Here is a 26,279-nt window from a genome sequence, read left to right as displayed (position 1 = left end):
CTCCCAAGTTATTGCATAAGGGAAACGACCAATAACATTACTATACTATTCAGGTTTTACATTGGTTGCTAACAGGTTTTATTTTTTCTCCAAGCAGACTGAAAATTCCGTGTTTACACAGCTGAAATTGGGGATTAGGCCCTCATCCGTGTTTGGAAAGAGATGCAAATTCTTTTCAAAAAACTGGTCCACAAAGGTCATTCTGTGAAAAAAAGGCAATTTCTTTATCTTTCTAACCTTTAAATAATTAACTTCCTAGAGCATTTTTCCACTGGGGAACACTGAGCCATGAACACAATGCAATGTGATTTCTTTAGAGAATCTCTGTATGGGTTTAGGTCACTGTTGCCACAGGAGGAATGGTTCTATCGCAAAATAATTTTAAGACATCTAATCAACGGACACAAAAGCATCAGACATTAAAAGGAATGAATTTTATTTTTCTTAAAGCTTTTATGAATAAGATTAACTATGCCACATACTTCAAGCCACAGACTTCTATGAAATAAACTGTCTCCTTTCTAGTATTTTCAGATGTCATTTTAAAATTTTATTAAGAGGTTGGCATAACATCTGGGCGTAAACAGCAATTTGCATAGTTCAATCCTAGGGTACAGACGGTGACAAGAAGTGAGTTTTTGGATCTTTTACTGAAGCAATTTTTACGGAGCCCTTCCTTGTGATCCAGAGTAATTCCATGAAGCAGACTGTATGGGTTATCAAGCAACCTCATCTTCCAGAAGAGACAATCCAGGCTGGGTCCAATGTGTCATGCCTACTGCTTTCCCTAAACCTCTTCTATGGGGCTCAGCTTCCTAGCACCTGAACCGGCATGGGTTTGTTTTGCTTTGCTTTTTTCCTTTCTTTCTCCTTTTTGAGACAAAGAGGGAGGGGTCACCAGATAATCTCTGCAAGGGTAGGGTGCAGCTACAAGGTCATACAGGACCATCATGTTCCCTTGCTCTGAAGAGAAAGTTGTGGGTTGAGTCACAAGTGCCACTTATGAAGAGCACCTTCTAGAAATGTCTTCTGGTTCATCATGAAGAAGAGGATGTGGTGTTTATTTATAGGACTGTTTCCTTCCCTGGTCTCATCTTAGGTTTGCTGTTAGGTTGAAGAAAGCTGGACTATTTTCCTAATAAAAGTGGACCTGGGCATTTTAAATGGGCTTGTTAAATGGCTTTTAGGGGTGCCTGGGTGGCTCCATTGTTAAGCGTCTGCCTTCAGCTCAGGTCATGGTTTGAGGGTTCTAGGATTGAGCCCTCCATCTGGCTACCTGCTCAGCGGGGAGCCTGCTGCTTCTTCTCCCACTCCCCCTGTTTGAGTTCCCTCTCACTGTCTCTCTCTGTCAAATGAATAAATAAAATCTTTTTTTTTTTTAGATTTTATTTATTTATTTGACAGATAGAGATCACAAGTAGGCAGAGAAGCAGGCGGGGGGGGGGGGGAGGAAGGGAAGCAGGCTCCCCGCTGAGCAGAGAGCCCGATGCGGGACTCGATCTCAGGACCCTGAGATCATAACCTGAGCCGAAGGCAGCGGCTTAACCCACTGAGCCACCCAGGCGCCCCGAATAAATAAAATCTTAAAAACAAACACACAAATGGGTTTTTATTTCCAATTTCCATTTGCAATGTATTCTGAAGGTCTTTCTGAGCTAATAATCCTCTTCATACCCTTCTGGGACAGTCAGGATTTTGACAATGACCAACGAGTAACATCACAAATACTCGGATACAGTGTCCCCCCCCCCTCGAAAACACACCCGCCATAGTCCTGAAAAAGACATCAATTTATACAACTCTAACGATGGTACTGTTCAGTAAATTACTTTCAACACAATCATTCATGAAGCTTTGTCTTTTTTTAAATTTTAAAATCTCTACAGGCACTACTGTTTTATACCAACTCCTGTTTTTACGAGAAAACAATTCCTAGTGTAATATTCCAAGGAGGAATAAAAGAAAGCTTGGAAATTCATCATTTTTCCTTTTCCCCCTGGTTGTCTCGATTAAAGACTTGCAAGATGAGATGTGTGTGTGTGTGTGTGTTAAGTGGGATTCAGGAGAGAGAGCCACTGGTGAGTTTCAGAAAACGAGCACTGACAACAGGAAGGGGCCAGACAGGAAGGGACACAAGTAAAAAGGAAGACTGGAAATAAGGGCTCATAAGTTCAATGGCAAAGGTGTGACAGTCAAAATGGAGATAAGAAAGCCAAGCACAAGAGAAAAAATATATGGGAGAAGATTCCTCCACATAGTTCCTATCCCTAAAGCAGTCAGGCAGGTAGGGAGTCAGGCCCTGACCTAAGCCCTACTGCACATGGCCAGGGTGGGCAAGGCTACCATGGAAGGCTGCCTGGAGGAGCTGACCTTTGAGCCAACATCTTAAAAAATAAATTCTGAAAAACTGGACAGGAAATAAGGTGTGACAGGAGTGAGGAGGAATGAAGAGTACAATCGTCTTCAAGTCTGTGTGGGTGGAGTACGGTGAGGGGAGGTGGGCTCGGCAGAAGGAGTTCAGGGAGGGTGACCCTGAGAGCCCGAGGCTGGGACAGGGATGCACGGGCATAGGAACAAGTGAAATTTGATTTCCTGACTCAGGTATAGGGTAGAGGACACCACCACCGTCTGCTGGAAGAAGGTCGCCTCAGGGCCTCCTCTAAGAAGACAGGAAATAAATACTGTCCAGGGTGAAGGAAGGATCTTGGTCTTCGTTTCTTTTTCGAGAAGACAATGGGAGAAGTGAGCCTGAGATTGGAACAGGCTGGGGAGAGTGGGGAAAAGAGAAAGCTTATGACTCAGGGAGAGAGTACTGGAAACTGGGAAAGTCAGGGCAAGAGCCCAGGGACAGAGAAGCCTCCCGGAAGCAGGATGAAGCCCCACAGGAAGGAAAAATGGGTGTGACACGCTGAGGCAGGTGAGCAGATGTTGCATGTGGAGACAGAGAAAAGAGAAGAGGTCACAACAGCAAAAGCACTGTTGTGGTCACAGGGCACCTGGGTGGCTCAGTCGTTAAGCGTCTGCCTTCTGCTCAGGTCATGATCCCAGGGTCCTGGGGTGGAGTCCAGCCTCTGGTTCCCTGCTTCTCCCTCTACCCCTCCCCCCACTCATGCTCACACTCTCAAATAAATAAATAAATAAAATCTTAAAAAAAAAAAAAAAAAAAAAAGCCTGGTCACAACACAGACACACAGGTGTCGTGAGGGCTTGTGAAGATGACTGGGAGAGTAGAGCCACATCAGACATGACAGGTGGACTATCTGGAAATGTTTAAAAGGAAATGCACAAACCCTTCCTCTTCAGGCCCTATTCATGGCAAATGCTAGGATCCCACGTGATTTCCAGCGCAACGGGGTGGGCGTCTCTCCCGCAGCCTCGAGAACACGAAATGACTGGCGTCCAGGCCGAGTCTGTCCCTTGGTCAGCTGGTACTGGTTTGTGCAAACGTGGACAGCTCTTTACTGAAAACGTGGATATTATTTTGGATACTAGATAGAGCAAGTAAAAAACTTCCTAAAAGTAAAAGCACGGTTTGAAAAATTTTTTTAGGCTCCCTGAATGTGGGAAGAAAACGGACCCAGCTTCCCCCTCCCCGCAAACAAATGAGCCTGTTTTCCTTATACTTACCTTATTTGACTTTTCCTATAGACTTACCTTATTTTATGGTATAGCGGCATTACCAATACACAAGAAGACCCCAGGAGCTTGATGGCATTTTACAATGTTTACATTTTAAATACTGTGCTCTTGCTGTCTTTTTTTCCTACCCAAGGCCTTTTTTTCTAATCAGAAATTATTTTTGAAAAAACTCTTTCAATGTTAATTTATTTTACAGGTTAAGTAAATACATTATTTAAAAAAAAAACCCTACTCTGCCAAATATAACAGTTGAATGATATTATATGTGGTTTCCTGTCTTTAAAAAAATATTGTATATACATAAAACCTATAGTGAAACTACCTCTCCAGGAAGAGAACAAGAATGCTGTGTGGGTTTAATTGTCAGAACCATGAGGATGATTTGCACGTGCCCCTTGACAGCAGGGAAGCATAATTTATACTTATATATACATTTATATATAAGTATATATATAGTATAAATGCATAAGTATAAATGCATAAGTATAAATGCATAATTCCTCATTCAAGTGTGACCCCCACTGTATCTTTGATAAAAATGTATCTCTGATAAAATGAATAATTATATTAATTCTACAGAACTACCTGGGAATGAGATGTGAGATACAAAGTGGATACGCTCTCCAATCAAACAGGCAATTTGATTCAAGAGTCACTGAGTGTGTGCCACAGGTCAGGCACCATGCATGCGAAGCAGTGAACAAGGTTACAGGGGATGCAGAAAAGGAGGAAGATGGAGTATCGGGTCCTGTTGCTCCGCTAGTGGATTTGAACTTCATGCTGTAGGGAGCAGGAAGCAGCTGAAGCTTTCTGTCTGAGCCCCCGAGCACCGGGGATTGCACGCAATGGATCACTAAATTCTGTACCTAAAACCAGCGCCGCACTGTATGTTAACTAGAATTTAAGTAACAACTTGGAAGAAAAAAAAAATAATAAAACCAGACTCATGTTTTGCAAACATCAACTGTGGCAACTGCAAGGAGCAGGAATTGATGGGAGAGGCTGGAGGGAAGTCAGGAGGGTACTGCCACGGTCCGGGTAAGAGAAGCTGAGGGACTGGCCTGGAGGAGTGAGGAGCAGGGAGAGCTTTGAAGGACACTGTGGAAGGAGAATTGGCAGGACATTATGATGGCCTGGAGGAATGGTGAGAAAAATTAAGGTATGATGATGTCAGGATTTCTTGTACTGACGTTTGGCAATTCATGAGTGAACACAGCTTAGGGAAGGAATGGTAAAGAATTCGGTTTTGGATAATTTCGGGCAGATACACTTAGAAGACTCCCTGGGAGAAAGGTCCAATAATAGGCAGCTGGAAATAAGAGCACGGCCCTAAGGACAGAGGAGGAGGCAGAAAGTATTTCCTTGGCAGTGAGTACCACGTAAGTAATCGTTGACTCAGAGACGAGGATTAAATATCCCCGGAGAAGCACAGAGAGTAAAAAGAGGCCTGAACATGCAACTCCCCAGGATACAGGGAAGATAAATGTCCTAAAATCAATCAAAGGGAAAAGAAGGGGGGGGGGATGGGAAACCACTGTCCATTTTTCTCTTGAGGAGTCAGCAGGGAGACTCATGGCTTTAGCATGTAGGAGCTCACTGCTGACCCAAGGGAAAAGCGTTTCACGCAGACGGACGAGCGGGAGGGCCCTGGACCAAATGGGAACGTGGATGTCCCCCCAAAGAATCTGGAGGTAAGTGCGGTGACAGAGGGCATCCCTGGATGGCGCCATTGCAGGGGATTTTCGTTTAAAAAAAATAGATTTTATTTATTTGACAGGGAGAGAGATCACAAGTAGGCAGAGAGGCAGGCAGGGCGGGGTGGGGGAGGAAGCAGGCTCCCCGCTGAGCAGAGAGCCCGATGCGGGACTCGATTCCAGGACCCTGAGATCATGACCTGAGCCGAAGGCAGAGGCTTAACCCACTGAGCCACCCAGGTGCCCCTTATTTTTATTTTTGATTTATTTTCGTATTTGCCAAATTTCTGAGGAGAATGTGCCTCATTTCAGTAAAGAAAACAAAACAAAGAAAGGAAGTGAAAAGGAAGCCAATTTTAGAAGAATCTGGTGTCACGGGGTCCTCAGCCTTGAGAAGCGGAGTGGTGATGTGGAAGAGACCTGGGAGCGGGGTTTCTGCACAGCATCCGCCAGCAGGCCCTAAGGAGAACATTTAGAACTTCTCTCTGGGCCTGGGCTTCCTTACACATAAATATCGGAGCTGGGCTGGAAAACCACGAAGGCGCTTCCTTGTTGTAGAAGTCTAGGCCTGAGCTTGTGAGGCGACACATTAGCAAGAAATGGTATTTAGGGAAACCCTGAAATAAACTGTGTCAAGAACGATTAATTTATCATTTATAATTTATAATGCCAATTATCCCTCCAATTTATGTTCTATAATTTCTGATCTTGCTTATTCACTTTTCTTAGAGTGAGGAATCCTTGCCTCAATTATAACATACATCTTTTTGTGTTCTTTTCTTATACCTTTTGTTTTAAAAATAAAACCCAGTTCCTACCCCCCGAGTCTCCTCTGTGCACCAATCAAGACAGAGAGCCGCGTTTTGTGGGTAAGGCCTGAGGGCTTCAGCTGGCAAGACTACATATTTACTGCTTCCTTTAGAGTGCCCACGGACGTCAAGTTTTTATTGACCAATTATCACAGGCACTGAGGAAATAGAAGCACCAGGCTGTATTTCACATGCATACCCTCTTACACGTGATGAGTGGCGTGGATTTTTTTTAGTCATTTCTGTTGCAGGTGCTTTTAGACAACGTACAGCAATGTCAATTAGTGGCCAAAGGCTCAGGTAGTAAAAACCATTACGCCAGACCTAAAAAGAAAAAATTAGGTGGGAGCCAAGATGTAGTTTAGAAACAAAAATCCTATGATAGGAAAATTCAAAAGTACAACCTGGCATGATGTCCTGGGGGAAGTGGGTGCCCTTCGGGCCGTGGGTCTCCCACCTGTTCCAGGATACCTCTCGGGAAACACCCACAGACCCGTGACAGTGGTCTGCTGTCTCTAGTTATGGGACAAATCTGCACACTGATGTGAAGTGTGCCTTCCTGCCACGCACCCCTCAGCCCCGGTTCCGTCCTCAGTCTGATCCCACCGCAGATGACTCGCTACTGCCCACTGCTGGAATGCCCTGGGCCCTGGGGAAACTTTGTTCCAGCCGAGGAACAGCGTTCCAGCCTATATTGCAAATTTTTCACCTTTCCTTTCTGAATTACGTTTCAGGAAGGATGAGGTCTGCGTTGTTGGTCTATCATATGGAGAATACTATTAATCTGAGTCCTTGTTAAAAACTTTCACTTGAATTTCCTACACCACGGTTTGTTTTATTTAACAGCAGCTCCTTTGATTGGAGGAGACTAATTCTTTGAAGTGGCCTCCATTTAACCAATCTCTTCCATGAACCAATGTTCCCTCGCCCTCTGAAAAGCACCCTGGCCAGTGTCCTCAGTCAGCTGGCTGCTCTCCAGTGGGAGCACACGCGTCTGATCTCACGTGTTGGGCATGGTGCTGACCGAGTCTCGGCTGCGTTTATTCTGAAACATTCTGTGCCAGCGTATTAATTGTTGTAATTGTATAACTGAACAGTATATAGATCAATAAAATATGCCTTTAGAAGAGTTGTTTATAGAACAAGATCAAGGTTTGGAAAGACTAGTGCTGACTTGGTAAAAGCAACGTTATCAAAGTAGGTGTGGATAAGACAACCACACACAAAAAAAGAGAAAAACTATAAAAATCTAGAGGGATTTTACACTCATTTACTTAACAAGGGACTTTAAATTCTTACTCCCTTTAAAGTGGGTGATGTCAATCCTGTGTAATACAGTTTATGCAGGACAAGCCATGCAGGACTCTAAGAGTGGACTTCTACTCGAAGAAAGACTCTGGCCCTCCTTCTAAGATCGGCAAATGAATGTTCCTTTGTGTGCTTTAAGTTAAAATTTAAATACTTAAAAACTATATTATCTTTTTTAAGATTTCCAGCTTCAATCACCTTTTTAAATAGCAGGTCAACTACTGGCCCTGAAGAAGTCAGGGAGGGAAATCTCCTGTGGTTCACAGCTGGCCGGTCTCTCAGTACCCAGACAGAGAACTGCTCAGATGAAGATGTCATCACAGACAATCTTAAGACTGCGTATCATCAGTAAAGTTTGCCAAGAAATATGCAAATTGAGGTAGAGTAGTCAGAGCTGCCAGGAACTATATAGTCAGATTATGCTGACATGGACCAATAAAAACAACTGGGTATGTACAATATTTAGCAAAAGTTAGAGAACTATGGGGGAAAATATGTAAGAAACCATAAATGGAAAGATTAGATATAAAGTTAAGAGGAAAAGAAACTATGTAACCATTGGCAAACAAGATTTATGAATCTGATCAAAATGAAGTTCTTTAAAAAAAATGCAGGACAGTACATAGTGAGCTCTGACTGGGAGAACTTTCCAGAAAGAGTCACTGAGAGGGCAATGACACTAAGGGAGGAAAAAAGCAAAGCAAGTGTTAGGAACTTTGTTACAGAAAAACTTAAAAATAGGAGATGAGGAACAAGGCTTACAAAATGAATCATTGTAAAGTTTTAAGAAGCAGCTTACAATGAATTACTCCCGTTCCCCCAAAATGGTTCAGGTGGTCTCACGATCCTATTAAAGCACCACTGATCTCTAAGAAAAGAAATGAGCTAGCTTTAGGATCTCAGACATGCACCTCATTTCGAGTCTATGTGAAGTGAATGAACCATTCTTTTTTTTTTTTTTAAGATTTTATTTATTTATTTGACAGAGAGAGAGAGATCACAAGTAGGCAGAGAGACAGCAGGCGGGGGGTGGGGGAAGCAGGCTCCCCGCCAAGCAGAGAGCCCAATGCATGGCCCAATCCCAGGACCCCGAGATCACAACCCGAGCCAAAGGCAGAGGCTTTAATTCACTGAGCCACCCAGGAGCCCCTGAACCATTCTTTGATGGTGCTAAAACATTCTAGCAAAAAAATATCTATTTTGGAAAAAAGTCATTAAAAGGTCTATTATTTCAGAACAGATTCTAAAAAAATAAGAAAGAGGCATCACTTAAGTGTTTGGATTAGAGCTTACTTCCTATTGAACTCTGCCATTAACAAATGGCTTTTACAGAGAAGATTTTTAAAAAATTCATAAAATTCTGTGAGGTAAATACCACCTTTCTGTTTTGTAAGCAAGAAAATAAAAACTCATAAAAGGTGAATGATATGCCCAAGCTTACACAGCTGGAAAACAGCAGCCCACCACAGTCATTCCAATTTAAAGTATTACAAGAAGTTTGGAAAACAAAGGACTAAACTAAAGTTTCCATTAATTCCAATAATTATCTTTTTAAATATCATCTCTTCTTCCCTCCCACCACAGACTGTAATCATTTGAAGAGCCTGGTCTGTCACTCAACACGGGACCACACGCATTTAGCTTAACTACCCAACCTTCATGTGAATCATTCAATGACTGTACAATAATACGTGAATGACTTTAGTCAAAATGATACTGTGGGTGAGGTGTTATTCTACAGAACCAAAGACAAAGAAGAAAAAGATACTTACCCAATCCTACTATGGGCCAGCCAGGTTATTGACTGGGTGTTTTTTTAAAGATTTATTTATTTATGTATTTGTCAGAGAGAGAGAGAGGAGCCTGATGCAGGACTTGATCCCAGGACCCTGGGATCATGACCTGAACCAAAGGCAGCGGCTTAACTGACTGAACCACCCAGGCATCCCTGAGTGTTTGTTTTTGCTACTACAGGAACAACTGAGATGAAAAGTCTTTTCTCTTTGGTTCATGCGTTACAGGGGTGGTCACTGGAATGAAGAGCGACCCCAGTAACACTTCATCCTGTCCCCTTCACAATGTTTGTGAACTGCCGTCTTTTTGTGTAATTCTGCACCCCTCCTTTCTACATTTAATAACTAAGAATATGTGTAGGGGAAAATATTTTTACATTTTATTCCCTATTACTTGCAAAGATGGTTATTTCACACAGAACAAGTGTACCCTATCGAGAAGTAGTGAGAGTTCTCTTAGAAGCATGGATATAATCACTGAGATTGAGCAAGAAAGTCAAATGGCCAATGTTTCATTTTATTTGGCTCTCGAATGACCATTTGGTCTTTTGCTTCCCTTAAAATACAACCAAACTATAGCTACATGGCACACACTAAAAGAGTGATCTGGAAGTTGATTAATTTATCTGGAAAACCATCAGCTCTCCATTTCGATTCGTGCCATGATGACACAGACTAAATCAAATTTTAAACGAATGCAAACACAGCCACTCTCCGGGCCAACTTCTGAAAAAAACACCTTAACTCTTCCAAGTGGAAGTCTTTGTAGATCCTAAGAGGCCTATATGTTGCTTCTAATTTAGAGAAGTGTCAAGATACGCCTCTCGGAGGGCCAAGAAAGCAAGATTATGCAACCTAGTGAGAAGACGCCATGTTAAACCCTGAGCTGATGGCTCTCTCAGTTGTGAGCGGTTCCCAGTGAATGTTCTCATCATTTTGGATCCTTTACCCTACCCATGGCGTCTCTGGGTTGGAAAGCACGACAGAGGCCATCTAGCTCAAACAGTCATCACTGACCACATCCTAATTCACTGATAAGGCAGGCTTGGAAAGAGCACGGAACTTCCAAACACAGCAGTGTTCCAGGACATTTGGTTATTCCTTACCTCACTTCCAGAGCGTGTGGCTCAAACCTGAGTAGGGATAAGCCCCCAAGAGGAGCCACAGAGACTTACCTCCAGAGTCCCGGGAGCGGCACTGCCCAGTCATGGGGCTGTACTCCTGGTTTTCATCAGCACACACACACAGGAAGGACCCTTCCACGTTTTCACAGAAGGCTTCACCACACACCCCACTGAGCAGCTCACACTCGTTTACATCTGGAAAAGGGAGCACAGATCAAGTCAGACGCATGCCTCCCTCCTGATGGCTCTCTATTTTACCAGTTGTGCCAGGGCTAGTGGTGTCTGCTGGTCCCAAATGGTCCCCCGTGAGCAATCAGAGCCTCTCGCTATTTTCTCGGGAAGGGGTTCCTCAAGACGGGGCTGCACAATTCGGTTCGTGTAAAAGGACCATGAAAACACAAAGCCAAGTTTCCATATTCCAGTTCCACTTTACGGAGGGCCCTGGGATCGAACTGCAAGCGGCCTGTGTACACCCTGACCATTTAATTCTCTCTTCCTTGACTTTTTGACATAATGAGGTCTTAAAGAACAGGACAGTCTGCTCTCGCTTTTGAATTCAGGAAAATTAGCAGACCTGGCACTTCAGAAACAAGAACCGTTCTTACATTCATTACAAAATTGTTTTCAATCTATTCATATATCTGAAAATACAGTAGTAGCCAAAATGTCCATACTACAACAACCAGAAATCAGGTGTGTATCCCTTTAGGAAATGAAGGGAAGACCCCTGTAAATACTCATCAGGTTACGTTAGTCATTCACATGAAACAAACTATTCCAGGAACGTATCACGGGCTGTGCCTTTAAAAATTCTGCAGGTCTTCTGCGGGTGCTTTCTATTTTGCTAAGTGCTATTCGTTTGTACTTAATACTTAACTAAAACATAGCCCAGGAATCTACTACCGAGTACAGTTTATTCAATATTATGTGAGCACATAGTCCTAAAAAGGGCTAATTCTAACGTTTGACCTTGCCCAACACTACATTTAATGTGTCTCGTCCAAAGAAATTTTATTAAGGAATGCCCAGTTCAACAAAGTACTTGAATTGACATCTGAAATGCTCACGTATTTTATGCATTAAACACGCACAAACATCAGCTCTCATAAGCGTACTCTGAGATGGTTTATACAAAGTTAAATATTATATAAAGTTAAATATTATCCAAATCATTTAGGGGAAAAAAATCTTATTCTCACCTGCTATACCCAGTTAATTGGACAAAAAGTTTATGAATCTTGACTTATTTGGGTAATTACCTCAGTTTTCCATTTCACTTTGTATATAAACAGATATAAACCTAATGAGCTGGGTTTTGCTTATGAAAGGTATTAGAACATGAAGGAAAGCAGAGAGCTGGCATATTTAATCAACTCAGACAGTCATAATGTAGACCAGAAAAATTGACTTTAGAAATTTGCCAGTTCACATTTATCAATTTGGTAAATGTCAAATGGAACTTTCTACTTTCTAACTCGTATTATTTACATGACTCTTGGTATCTCTCCCACGAGAATGAATTCACTCCATCAAAAAAGTACTTTCTAGTTTACTTCTGCGGGCCAGGCACTGGGCCAACAATGATTAGGCAGGCGGGCCCAACTCCTGCCTTCACAGAGCTTAGAGTCAAGCCAGGGAAATCAGCCAGACGATCTCACAAGTCGTGGTAAGCGCTAAGAATGAAAAGTGCAAGGAAAGCATGGAACAGTGGACCTTCAGGGAAGGGCTGGGTTAGGGACAGGATACCGGACCCAAGTTCCAGCTGAAGGATGAGGGGGCGATATGGAGCAGAGCTGAAAGGGGGTTGATGGGGGGGGTCAGAGGGTGTGGGGAGTGAGGGGGTAGGCGCAGGCAGAGTCCAAGTAGAGGAAACAGAATGGCCAAGGTTTGCTCTCAGGGATGATCTGATTCTCAAATCCTACAGAACACCCAGCAGCAGGTGCATATAGTAGACGCTCAGTTAATATTTGGGGAGTGTGAATGAACAGATGAAATGACACCTGTTGAGTTCAGTAAAATGATAACAAATATCCTTCCTCTAAGGATGGTGTTTTGTGGGCTGAAACAGAACGTCAGGATGGGTTTGCTGTCCTCATCAGACTGGTCCGACGTGAACCTCTACCAGAGGTTCAGGAGCGGACATGGAGTCTGCGGTGGGATAGCTGCTATCTCAGCAGGTCACAGTTAAAATTGGCCACGCACCTACAACAGGCCAACCATTAGTCCCAGCCAGGACGAGAGACAAGGTTCTCAACCACGGGCTCTGGAGGCCTCGGAGAAGGCAGCTGCAGGCCGTCTATGCTAATGACAGCCCCGCAGTTCGGCAGTTCTGTAGCTGAATCTGAGAAAGGTGTTCGGGAAGCAGGAGGAGGGGTCCGTGCCGAGCTGGAGTGGGGACAGCGTCTGGGAGGAGAGGGGCAGGATCCTCAGGAGACAGTGGGATGAATCCCCACTCAGGCAAGGGGACACTGGGAAGATGTCTCCAGCAGAAGCAGCAAACAGCAGCCCCATCCCTGCACAGCCGCGTGAGCAGCCACACGCTGATGTACATTTTACGTCGCGGGAGCGTTCGAGGTGAGGAAGGAGGTGCTGAGGCTGGGAGGTGGCATGCAGGTCACCTGACCTGTTTTGTCAAAACATTTAGACAGTTTTTGTTGCCTGCATTTTAGCGCAAAGGAGACTAAAGCAGGAGTTGGAACCAGCAATGATGACAGTGTTAGTTTTAAAGTGGCGGCTACTCACGGGGGCAATTTCACCACTAAACTTTGGGGAAATCAATTTTGCTTCCCCCGTTTAATCTGGATGTGCTTGGAATTGCAGACGTTCAAACTCAGGAGTTACGGACTCCTCCTGAGACAGTGTCTGCTATGAAACGGACAGAGTAAGCATAAAGGAAAAGCCTCGTTACCTGTGAGGATCTGCATTTCATAGCCTTTCTTCCTTCCCTGATTATGGCTCTTATTGCAAATGTTTTGTAATGATTTTGATTTAAAGCAATCACAGCTGATCAGAAAAGGAGATATAAAATGTGTTGTCTATAGGAGCATGAGCTGGACCCTGTTCCAGGACATGTGATGACATTCAGGATGCCTTCCAGCTCCATCAACCCAGACAGACCGGAGAAAGAGAGTTGCACAATCCGAAGCATCATTTTACGGGTGTCATTCTTGGAAAATGAAACTCCTGCCAACACTTTTCCTTAACTGCACTGCTTAAGGAGGTACATCGTGAAGACCCACAAGCCATACCACACACCAGACAGCTGCCTGTGCAGGCGGGACTCTGCAGAAGGGCTCTGTAGCCACAGCTCAGTTTCAACAGATGTTCTTTTTTCAATACACATGGAATTCAGTTCTTCTTCTTTATTTCTTAATGTCCTGAGCAAGTTCAGAAGCCATCTTTCTGCACACCCCCAAACTGGGTGATCACATCGAATGAGGATGAAATTCTATCCCAATGATCTTGTTTACAGTCTCTCCTGCTCTGGATAACTAGGGCTGCATTTCAATAGGTGGGGACGTGAAACATGTTGTGGAAAGAAATCTAAACACTCACCCACACACCCTTGCCCATCCTGTGGGGCCTGAAAGCCCTGATAACAGAGGCAGCGGAAGGAGCCGGGCGTATTGTCACAAAACCCGTGACTGTCACACACAGTGTTGTTTACACATTCATTAATATCTGCAAAAGAGACATTTCACATCAGACACAAAACACAGACTGACAAACACCAGATATTAATGGATCGACAGAGGTGCTCGACATACCTCGACTGGTCTGAGATGATCATGTTTACACAGAATGGACTTCTAAAACATTTTACATAGAAATAAAATGTTTTGATGACAATGTCTTCAGAGACAAAGGCTGGGCTCTGTGAGAAAACATGTACTTTTCCTCAGGAAATGTTTTCGAACAGAAAGAGCTGCTGGAATTGCCACTGTCTGTTTTCTGCCGGCTTTCAACCCTGTATTTCCAAGGAGAGTACGTTCTCCTACCAGGGAAACCCGGCAAAGTACGGTCACCCTTTCTGAATCATGGTCAATGCTCACAGTTCTTTCTGCAGAGGTCACTTACTCATCCCTATAGATAACCTTGGACAAATCTCAACAGCATTTTCAGGAAGAGAGGAAAGAAGGAGAGGGAGGAGGAGGAGGAGAAGGGGGGTGAGAAGAGGGGGAAGGGGAGGGGGAGGAGGAGGAGGGGGAGGAGGAGAGAGAGGAGAGACAGGGAATCTGATGAGTTCAGCCGACCGGTCTGCCCTATTCAAGTTATAGCCACTCAAGGTCCTAAATGTCCATGCTGTGCCCCCCACACCCCCGTTAGCCAGTGGCCGACTTGTGAATTCACGTGTTCTCTAAAAACTTGATGATAGTGATCTTATGCCTTTTTTCCCCCAATAAAAATGTTTTCATGAAAGTGATGTCTCAATTATGAAGTTAAAAACAGACTTTTAGATATACTTTTTTTTTTTTAAAGATTTTATTTATGTATTTGACAGAGAGAGAGATCACAAGGAGGCAGAGAGGCAGGCAGAGAGAGAGGAGGAAGCAGGCTCCCCGCCGAGCAGAGAGTCCAACGCAGGGCTCCATCCCAGGACGCCGGGACCATGACCCAAGCCAAAGGCAGAGGCCCCAAACCACTGAACCACCCAGGTGCCCCTAGATACACGTCTTTATCCTCACAGTGACTGACTGTAAGTGACTGACTTCGCCTTTTCGTTCCCCTTCCCTTTTTCCTGGTTTCCTGCCATACCACACGCTCGCATCTGTCAGGTTCTGTCCTCTCTGCTTCTGGATTACACGCTCCCCAAACACAGGCTTTTGGAGAAACAATGATGAAAATGCAATTGCTGCATCCAAATACATGGGAAGATAACAAATGATTTAAAAAAAAATGGTAAGTTAAGTAGCCCTTGACGGAATTCAGTTTGGAGGAGTTAATAAAACTGAACTTTGCTCTTCCTCAATTTTTAAAAACGTTTTATTTATTTAAGAAAGCCCTACACCCAACACGGAGCTCAAACTCATGACCCCGAGGATCAAAAATCACACGCTCTTCCCAAGGAGCCAGCCAGGGGGCCCTGCTCTTTCTAAATTGTTTAATGTCGAGTCAGGAAACTTTCCAGAAGAAAAAGAAAATGAACGCAATGACGGTTTGGGAATTGTTTCGCTTCCCTTCCTAATTTTCCAACACAATCAAGCATAAGTCCAGAGAGTGTCTCGCTTCTGAATTGTAAACAATGAGGGACCACCCACTTTTGCTTTATTCAACTCAAACAAAACTGTTCCTTCTCCTTTCAAGGCTGGGCTCTTTCCCTACCACGCTCTCCTCGCTTGAGTCCTACCTGCTCGTCCTTCTCTAGCGTCCTCAGTTCCTCCTCCCTTCCCTGACTTCGAACATGTTAAAATCTCCCGGAATAGCGTTCACTTCACTGTGAGGTCACCTACTGTGCTTTCCCATTCATTCTACTGCTACAAAACGTCTCAGAAGAACGGATCTATATGCATGGCCTTTGTTCTTCACGTACCTCACCAGTAAAAAACAAACTAGTAGCCACACGACTACTAGTAACATTGGTGTAGTCCTAAAATTACGGGGAGGACTCAACAAAAGAACATGTATAAGTAAAGTGCTTAGAACAGTGCCTGGCATGTGACATGGGAAGCGTACACTACGGGCCAACCATTGTTATGATTATTCCCCCCCCTGTTCCTTCTTGACCTACAAACTCACTTTCTCACTCTTTATTCCATGAAGCTCCTCTGGAGAAGGACCACCAACGGCTGACCCGTCCGTAAGTCTGACCATCGTTTTCCAGTCAGCAGCCACCATCATGCTTGACGTCCCAGGCGGGCCACGTCCCTCCCTGAACTCTCTCTTCCCACACCCCGTGACAAGAGTATTATTCCTGATCGACGTTTAACCACGCTGGCTGGCCCCCATCCTTCCACAGTCTGAAGACGGGGTCTGCCAGGGCTCGGGCTCCCTGGGATCTGCTGCTTCCTTAGCGTTGCCCTGTCCCACCCTTTCCAGACAATCTGGATTTCAATTACCACGGTCCTCGGAATGAATCCCAAAGCTTTATCTCCAGCCAGGATCCTTCTTAGTCTTAATCATTTCCATTTCATCTTTTACTCTAATCTCAAACTTATCAAGCCTGAAACCAAATTCACTGTATTATTCCTAAACCACACTTCCTGAGCTGACTGACAAATCTTATTTCTGCCCCCCCCCTTTTTTTTCCCTCTATCTCCTCCCTCAACTTGAACCAAAAACTCAATGACATTATTTCACATCTAAAAAAACTGACTTTCGGGGCACCTGGGTGGCTCAGTGGGTTAAGCCTCTGCCTTTGGCTCAGGTCAGGATCTCAGGGTCCTGGGATCGAGTCCTGCATCGGGCTCTCTGCTTGGCAGGGAGCCTGCCTCCCTGTCTCTCTCTCTGCCTGCTTCTCTGCTTACTTGTGATCTCTGTCTATCAGATAAATAAATAAAATCTTAAAAAAAAAAATAAAAAACTGACTCTCCCCTGTAACATCTAACACAGAGATGACATGTAGTAAATCTGTTCTGATGGGTTTCCAGTGTCAGCATAAGGCTAGGATTTATTTACTGACCACAACAGTGAGATCAGTAACTACACAGTATCATCAAATCACTTAATACAGGCCATTACTAATTTTAGACTTCTAGAAATGGGTATTTGTCTAAGAAACTATTCACGGAGCCACAGGATTTAAGAGCTGGAAAGAAAGGCAGAAATCCTTCAAATTATCAATTATACACTGATGATTTCCTAATCTTTCTCAAAGGTTGACCTCCAGCATTTAAAGCCATTTATTTGAAACTATGGGACATTTCATGACAACTGAGCTGACGGTCATACCCATCTTACTTCACCTTCCTTTCTCCTATACTCTCTTCATCAGAGACTCCAACCAGTCACCCTCGCTAGAAATCTTGGCAGCATGCTTCCCCCTCTCCTCTGTCATGTCCCTAACCCATTCTTCACTAACAGCAAACCCATCAGTGACATTCCCTTTTTCAGAATACTCAGGATCTCTTCTTGACTGCAGGAAACCAACCACTCTCCTTGGCAGAGCACAGAGCACCCTTCCTCCTCCGGCTCCTGGCTAAGCATCCAGCCAGAGTTCTTAGCCAACACTTCCTTCCCAATTTATGTCTCAGCTGTCTCAGTATACACCAGAGTTCTTGAAAACGCTATGGTCTTTGTCTTCTCACTGACTTGGAGCCCTCCACTCCCTCTCTCCACTAGAAAGTCTCCCCACCATCAGTTTTGCTTGGAAACTCCTCCTGGCCCATCAGGAGTCAGCCCAAGGGACACCTCCCAAGTGTCAGACTTCAGGGTCCCTCCTCTCTCCTCCCAGAGCATTCTGTGCCGCTGCTGTCCTCCCCTCTCCCAGGGCCACTGTTTGGGGTGGAAAACCTCCAACTGAATGTCACCGGCAACTTAGCTCCCTGCTAAAATGAGACGGCAAAGAAGGAGGAAGGAAAACCAGTGCTGAAAATCTGGCGGCTTTTAGCCCAGATTCTTGCAATAACATCTCTTGCTTTCCTTCTCATGAGTTCTGCACAGTCACAACAGATGATGACTTCATGCTAATGGCCACCAGCTCAGGAACTGAGAAACTGACCTAAGGTGAACAAGTTCTGAGATGGTTATGAGTTACTGGGCATCTTGCAGCCTCAGAATTAATGTATCAGTGATTAACACAGAAAGTTTAGATGAGCAATATTTTGGATTTGAATGAATAGGAAAAAATAACGTGGAGTGCCTGCTGGAGACTAGCTCTTCAACAACTCATAGTTTATGAAAACGATACACTGTAACTTTCAGCAGTTCCATGTTTTCAACAATGAGGTAAGGAAATAGCTGAACAAAAGGACAACATGCATTTTACTTCTCTAATGACCTGTATAAAACAACACTATTTCATTAGAATTGTCTTTGATGACGTGAGTGCGGAGATATTTTTCCATTGTTAGTCCTGTCTATAAAAAGTTCTAAGATCTCCTATAATTAAGATCAATTCTATAATAATAAAACTAAAATGCAAGAACATTTATTATTATGTGAGAATAAAAGCTTACCAAGATGAAAGCTTCATTACATGGACAAGTGAACACCATCTTGTTTTACTGAAGCTGATTTTTTTTTTTTTTTAAGATTTTATTTATTTGTCAGAGAGAGAGGGGAGAGAGCGAGCACAGGCAGACAGAGTGGCAGGCAGAGTCAGAGGGAGAAGCAGGCTCCCTGCGGAGCAAGGAGCCTGATGTGGGACTCGATCCCAGGACGCTGGGATCATGACCTGAGCCGAAGGCAGCTGCTTAACCAACTGAGCCACCCAGGTGTCCCCTGAAGCTGATTTTTAATACTTTTTATATTTTTAATATGAAACTCCATTCTGAATGATGCTAACATGAGAGGTCTTCTCTTTGCTTAATGAAGGGGTCATTCTACTAAAGTACTAAAACCAGTTCTGCTTTGGCATCTGGAAGAGCCACGCATGATCTTATCACCAGTCATACTGTCTCCCAGATGAGTGATGAAGAAATGACTTTCCAGAAATCTCTTCGTTGACAACCCAGATGAATTAGTTATGCTCCTACAAGACTGCTGATTTCTCATGCAACTTTTTGCCATTAATATTTTTTACAGCAAGGCAGATATAAATATTATAAATATAGATATGAATTCAAGGAAGAATTACACAGACCAAGGATGGTGGATCACTGATAGGAATTCTCTAATAACAAGAATAACATAACCATCGGAAAGAAATAGAGCATCATCGTGGGTAACTAGAACTATCTACCAGTGGCTCGTTTTTAAAGGAGCAAAGGCCCACATTTAGGAGGTCTTAACTTTTGACCCATTTGGTACATCTCTTTTCCTTGCCTAATTGCTTTTTACCTGGTACCTTTTCTCCACAGACCAAAGCTTTTTTCAAAACCTACTAATTATTATCAAGAATTTTACATATAAGAGCAGAACCCCACCCACGCTCCTCAAATCCTCAAATAAAAGCATAAGGCCAGATACTTGGTGTCACCTTCTCCCTTAGGTAAAGTGAGCTACAAAATAAGGTGAAAGTATGGAAAAGAGGCATGTTTTTCTAAAAGGGATTAGGGTTCTGGGATAAGGCTTATTTACTCCTCAGAAAATTACCAACTATGTTCAAAGACCTCAACAATGAAATTCCTAATAAAACCCCAATGATTCTATTAGGTTTTCTGTACTATATACCAAAAAGTATGGGAATGGGGAGAAAGGAATCTCTATCTGCATATACGTTTTTAACAAAATGATTTGGTTTTCTTCCTCATATTTTTTGTTCTGAACTAAGAAAAAATTGTTTCTTTTTTTTTTTTTTAACATGTCCTATCTTTGTGCTGTTGATTTTCTTTCTTCTTCTTCTTCTTCTGTTTTTTTTTTTTTTTTTAAGATTTTATTTATTTATTTGTCAGAGAGATTGAGCACAGGCAGACAGAGTGGCAGGCAGAGGCAGAGGGAGAAGCAGGCTCCCCGCCGAGCAAGGAGCCCGATGTGGGACTCAATCCCAGGATGCTGGGATCATGACCTGAGCCGAAGGCAGCCGCCCAACCAACTGAGCCACACAGGCCTCCCAATTTTCTTTCTTCTTATTCTGAGTAGGCCATAACTACCTGTTGGAAGCGAAAGCTCATTAATGGCCGTCCTGCCGCTGCCCGCACTCTCTAGAGAGGTGGATGACAGAAACTGAGTCCCATTTCTGGTAGCAATCTTTCACAGGAAAATCTCCACAGCTGTATGGTTGAGAAGAAAAAGCCTTCCTGTCATCCAAACATTTTTTAATGAATGATAGGGTTTGTCTCAACTGGAAGGAACTTTGAAGAGTATCCAGTTCAACCCCTTCATTTTAAGAACCAGAAAGCTGAGGCCTAGAGAGGCTAAGTAACTTGCCTCAAGGTTACCCCATCAGAGCTGGCCAAGGAGCAGAGCGCGGGGAAGGAGCACCCTTCTGAATCTAAGTTTGTGGCTCTAGCCATCACGACCTCTTGCCTCCCATCACAGTGATGGTTATAAAAGGCCAGTGCAAGAGGACAAGCAGAAACAAATGTCTGTGAGTCCCACAAGCATACTGGTATGTTTTCACCACAAAGATGTGAGTCAAGATACCCACTCTCTAACTTATCTCCTACTGCCTTACGGTTTAATCAAGTACTCTTCTCCTATCCTTGGACAAAGTCTGAACAAAGCAGTATCTTACTTGAAAACTAAACACCCAAGGTACTGTATGTCCTGAAGAGGCTATATTTCTGGGAGACCCTTGCAAGAAAGGCCCGTCAAGCTCCAAGGGTGTTGCAGGCCTGGGAAATCCCAGGACCATGTCTAGCAGTGGGGCTCTATGAATTTACTCTCAAAAAGGAATGACCTGGGCGCCTGGGTGGCTCAGTGGGTTAAGCTGCTTCCTTCGGCTCAGGTCATGATCTCAGGGTCCTGGGATCGAGTCCCGCATCGGGCTCTCTGCTCAGCAGGGAGCCTGTTTCCTCCTCTCTCTCTCTCTTTCTCTCTCTCTCTGCCTGCCTCTCTACCTACTTGTGATCTCTGTCAAATAAATAAATAAAATCTTAAAAAAAAAAAAAAAAGGAATGACCTACTATTTCAGCTCAGAGCTTCCTGACCAACTGCAACTGGTTAAATATTTGGTGCCAGAATCTTTGGAAAATAAAGCCAAAAAAGTCGGGCGGGGGGAGGTGCTGGGGGGAGGCTTATACTGGAAGGGATGTAGGGTTCCTGCTTCAGGGGAAATGCAACCCTCCTACTTCTTACTGAAAGGAACGGAAGCCGACCAGGAGACAGTAAATCCCAGCCAAGAAGTGGGATTGAACAATGTTAAACCAGCTGCATCGCTGCCCAGAGGAATTTTAAAATGGCATGGCGGCTGGCCCAAAAGAGATTAAGGTCTCTCTCACAGCAGAGGAGAGAAGCCAGAATTAAGCGGAAGAGTGCAGGGCCTAAAGAAAAAAAATAAAATTTAGCCAATAGGAAATTAAAAACTGGATTTGGAGATGGTCCAGACAATACAATAGGATATGGAAAGAGCCTTTAAAAGAAAAAGGTCCACCGAGGTCTGGCAATAGCGACAAGGCTGGAGAATCTGGGCCTCATGTGTTAAGGAAAAGAACTTTGTTCTAAGAAATGGGGATGAGCCAGAAAACAGCAAAACGACGTCCTTGTGCAGCGTTGGACTGCCACACCGATGCCTGATGGAGAAGGGGAAGGGAAAAACCTGGGACCTTGATGGTCACAAGTATGTTCTGAAAGCTAGTAGCCTAACATAAGCAGCAAAGAAATGATAGAGGTAGCAAATTATACTTCAAATCCAGCTTTCTAGTACATGAAATCTTGTAAAGAAGGCTAGCCAGGGAGAGATCATTTTCTTCCTAGTTTTGAAACCCACTATTTCAAAAAAAATTTACTTAAATTATTCTTTAAAAATTACCCAGAGCTGGCTCCCATCAGATTTCTGGAAACAGCTAGAAGTTCCAGAGAAAGCAAACCCAAATTTTGCCCTGATTTTAATCAATCTTTATGTGGACAATGTATATTACCATCCATAAAATTAAAGGCATCCTAATGAAAACCACCCTAAAAACACAAACATCATCCCAGTCCAAAAGCCTGGGACTCATTCTTGACTACCTACCCACAATTCAGTCATCACACTCTTCTGATTTCCTCTCTTCGTTCTTTTTTGTTGTTGTTGTTCAATTAGTCAACATTCTAACAGCAAAATTTCTGGACCTTTCCAAACATGTTGGATTCATACCATCAGTTTTTGTATGTTCTTGGGTGGCTCTCAAATATACTAATCCACGGGGATGGCTGTTGATAAGGTCACCCTTTTGTAAAATCCAAAGGACTCTTCTTGACTGGCATCTTCACAGATCTCTCAGTGGTATTTAATAGAGTTGACCACACTCTTCTTAAAGTACCTTCTACTTCTTATATGCTCCTGGGTTTCCACTTAACCCTGTGGCCACTCCCACACAATCTTTTACTTCTTCCTAAATGTTAGTGTTTCTCAGGGCTTAGTTCTAGACCCTCTTTCCTTCTCATTCTGTATCTCTCTTGATGGCCCCATCTACCCTGATAACCTTCAAATACCATGTGTATCTGACCACTCCAGGTTGTTTCTTCTGCCTAGACTTTTCTTCTGAGCACTAGATATAAACTGATCCAAGTGCCTGCCTGATACAACCACATGGATATTAAATGGGCAGCTCTAATAAACCCAAATCATAAATGTGGTCTTTAAAAAAAAAAAACAAAAAACCTGCTTCCATCCCCACTGTCCCGTGAGCAGAGTGCCAACAAATATCTAGTTGCTAAATCCAGAACCAGAGATCTATCCTCCGTATTTCCTCTGCTTCTTATCCTACATTCAAACCAACACTATGCTCTAACCCAAGACCAGGTTCCATTTTCAAAAGATTTCGTGAGTCATTCATTTCTCTCCATCACACTGTTGTTGCTACACTAGCCTGAGGACCAATATGTTTGGATTGAACAACATCCTGCAAGACTCCTCCTGACTTTTCTCTTGTCCCTCTAATCTCATTTCCAAACAGCATCCTGGGTGATGTGTGTTTTAAATATACAGAGTACTGAGTAAAACCAAATGTAAGAGTACATACATTAAAAAGGACACAAATATTTTATGTGCCTCTAAGCAAGGAGGGGGGGGGAAATTCTGCCACCTGTTTCATACTGCTTTAAAAAAAATCACTATAAGAAACATCCAAATATTATAGTATTAAAAATATGCACCTTCAAAATAATGACATGTAGTATATTGTTGTCCTTAAAATTAACCAGTCTGTTTCTTTTACACTTAGAATGATACCCAAACCCTTAATGTTTCTGGGGAGGCTTTGCATATTCTGCCCCTGACTCTCCAGCCTAAGAGTCACTGTGCCTCCTTCTCTATAAGCACCACCACAGGTGTTTTACATTTTCACCTTCCCAAATGCATCTACTACTCCTGTGCCTCAGAGTCTCTGCTGTCACTACAACTCCCCCTGGGAATGCTCCACCGCACCTGCCATCCTTACCTGACTCTTCCAGAAGCTAACTCACTCTACAGAGCTCAGCTCAAATACCATTTCCCTTTTTTTTTTTTTAAGATTTTATTTATTTATTTGACAGACAGAGATCACAAGTAGGCAGAGAAGCAGGCAGAGAGAGAGAGAGAGAGGAGGAAGCAGGCTCCCTGCTGAGCAAAGAGCCCGATATGGGGCTCGATCCCAGGACCCTGAGATCATGACCTGAGCTGAAGGCAGGGGCTTAAAACCCACTGAGCCACCCAGGTGCCCCTCAACTGCCATTTCCTAAGAGAGCTTTCCCTCCTCCTCCTTCTCACTGTCTCTTCTCTTTCCTTCACACCACCCATAATGGTTTGTGTTTTCCAAACATGCTGTTTGGAAAGTTTATTTGTATATTTACTGCTTGCCCCTTGCATATGCAGATCCTTGATCTGTTTTGTTCACATCACATGTCCATAGTTTGGAACCAAGTCTGGCACAGAATAGGTGTGTACAATGGCAACACTGAGTGTATTACTTGTTTAATACAAAAGCAAACAACTTCCATGATCCAGCCTTAGTCTACCTTTTTAGCTATGTCTTATGTATCACTTTTTTCCCTTTTACATGTTTAACTGAAACTATTTTACTTAGTATTCCTAAACTTACCCTATATTTCAGGTCTGAAAATCTTAGCTTGTGGCATTTATTCCAAGCCCATCCTCAAGATTCAGCTGGGGCCTCCTGGAAGCTTTTTTGACCCAACCTTGAGTTGAAAATGTGTCTAATCACAGGGCCTCCTCCTGCCCCTTGCTAGACACTTATCAAGACCCTAAAAAGATGGCACAACATATTACCACCCAAACCCGAGGCTGAGCACTTACTGCCTTAGCCTGGGACAAAGAGCCACTGAAACAGTGGTGATAGGCTGGAAGAACACTGGTGACATAGCCATGTGCCATCTGACCAAAAGCAACAGTACATGAAAGCTGCACTGGAGTTTAAGAAGCTGAATTTATGTTGTAGGAACTTGCATTTGAAACTTGCAAAGGTAAACTTGAGAAGCTCTTCTAGGATGAAGATAAAAGAACAAACTGAATGGCAAGAAAATATTCACGCTTATATCCCAGAGTATGAAAGAGTTAAATATAAAAACACTACCACAGAGATAAATATGCTAAGAAATAAAAGTATACAACTGATCACAACAGAATACAGAAAATGGCAAAGTAAAAAGGTAAGACAGAAATAACAGGTTCAGAAAATTAATAGGCAAATTAAAGAATGGGGGAAATATCTATAAAATATTGATAAATCATTATTATCCTTTTTTTAATTGAGAAAATTATCAGCCTTTATTTATATACACTGTCTGCCCTTCTTCCTTTCTCTTGTAAACTCTAAAAATGCAGATTCTTTATATTAATGTTATCCCATAATTCACAAAAATGATGCCACCTGGTTTTATGTTATTTTTATCTATCCCTACCTCTTACTGTATAATTTTAAATCACCCGTTATGGTCGTTTAGTTTTCTTTTTTTAAATTTCTTTTCAGTGTAACAGAATTCATTGTTTATGCACCACACCCTGTGCTCCATGCAATACGTATTATTATCCTTAATACACATAAATTGGTCAGAAAAACACAAACTCTACCTCATATAGGCAAAAAAAAAATATTTCATAGGAGAGATAAATATAAATGAAGTTAAGCTCATGGGTAGTAAAAGGTAGATTAAAATGAGATATTTTCTCTTTAACAAATGAAGAGAAAAATAGGAACGAAAACTTTTTTTTTTAAGATTTTAATTTATATTTGACAGAGATCATAAGTAGGCAGAGAGGCAGGCAGAGAGAGAGGGGGAAGCGGGCTCTCTGCTGAGCAGAGAGCCTGATGCAGGGATCCATGCGGGGCTGGATGTGGGGCTCCATCCCAGGACTCTGGGATCATGACCTGAGCCAAAGGCAGAGGCTTTAACCCACTGAGCCACCCAGGTGCCCTGCTTCCTTTTTTTTTTTTTTAAGATTTTTATTTATTTATGACAAATAGTGATAGTAAGAGAGGAAACACAAGCACAGAGGAGCTGGAGAGGGAGAAGCAGGCTCCCGGCTGAGCAGGGACCCCGATAACTATGGGGCTCAATCCCAGGATGCCCGAATCATGACCTGAGCTGAAAGCAGGCACTTAACAACTGAGCCACCCAGGTGCCCCAAACATATGCTTCTTGAGAGTGTTAAGAGCTAGGTCTCTTTTGGGTATTGATGGAAGCAGAAACCAGCAGAACATTTCTGGAAAGCAAGGTGGTCTCAGGTGTGGGTAAGGCCTGTAAGGTTGTCCTTTGATCTTGTATTAAATGCCTTACAATCTAGTCTAGGGACATGATCACTGATAAAAATAAACATGTATATAGATGTGTATTCACCGAGCACTAAATGGCAACAACAACAAAAGAAACAGTCTAGCTCCATAATTCAGAAGATACTTTTACAAATACATGGTAAATCATGCTATGGAATTATGAGGTCATCAAAAATTTATTTTTAAAGATCAATAAAACACAAATAACATAATGCAAAGCGGAAAGGTAAAAATAAAAGATATAAAGATCTTATTTAAACACTTAAATAAATTAAAACCCTAATAAAGAAAGAGGCTGAATATTAACTGGCAGGCAAAAAGTGATTTTATACTTATAAAGTCACAAAAACTTCAGTACTTAATGATTTTCTAAATTTTATGCAATGAGCACATGCTACTCTTAAAATAAAAAAAATTACATATTTGAAAAAAATTATTTGAAGGTACTAAAAGGAGAAAA

The 26,279-nt window shown here is 42.9% G+C and overlaps 1 protein-coding gene across 12 annotated transcripts in view; it reads right to left on the bottom strand.

Moving 5' to 3' along the window:
- LTBP1 (latent transforming growth factor beta binding protein 1) overlaps positions 1-26,279 on the bottom strand; it is a 399,079-nt gene that overhangs the window by 36,023 nt on the left and 336,777 nt on the right. For 8 of the 12 annotated variants that reach the window (XM_045079241.1, XM_045079244.1, XM_045079248.1 and 5 more), the window contains 2 exons: positions 13,923-14,048; positions 10,419-10,562 (listed from right to left, as the gene is read on the bottom strand). In XM_045079241.1, coding sequence (XP_044935176.1) covers positions 10,419-10,562; positions 13,923-14,048 — 270 coding nt within the window. The remainder of the gene's footprint in view (positions 1-10,418; positions 10,563-13,922; positions 14,049-26,279) is intronic. The other 4 variants (XM_045079243.1, XM_045079247.1, XM_013062967.2 and 1 more) reach the window with 1 other exon arrangement.

Source organism: Mustela putorius, unplaced genomic scaffold (assembly GCF_011764305.1).
Source record: "Mustela putorius furo isolate JIRA1106 unplaced genomic scaffold, ASM1176430v1.1 tig00000281_pilon_pilon_pilon, whole genome shotgun sequence".
NCBI classification, from domain to species: Eukaryota; Metazoa; Chordata; class Mammalia; order Carnivora; family Mustelidae; genus Mustela; species Mustela putorius.
This window is presented reverse-complemented; position numbering and strand designations above follow the sequence as displayed.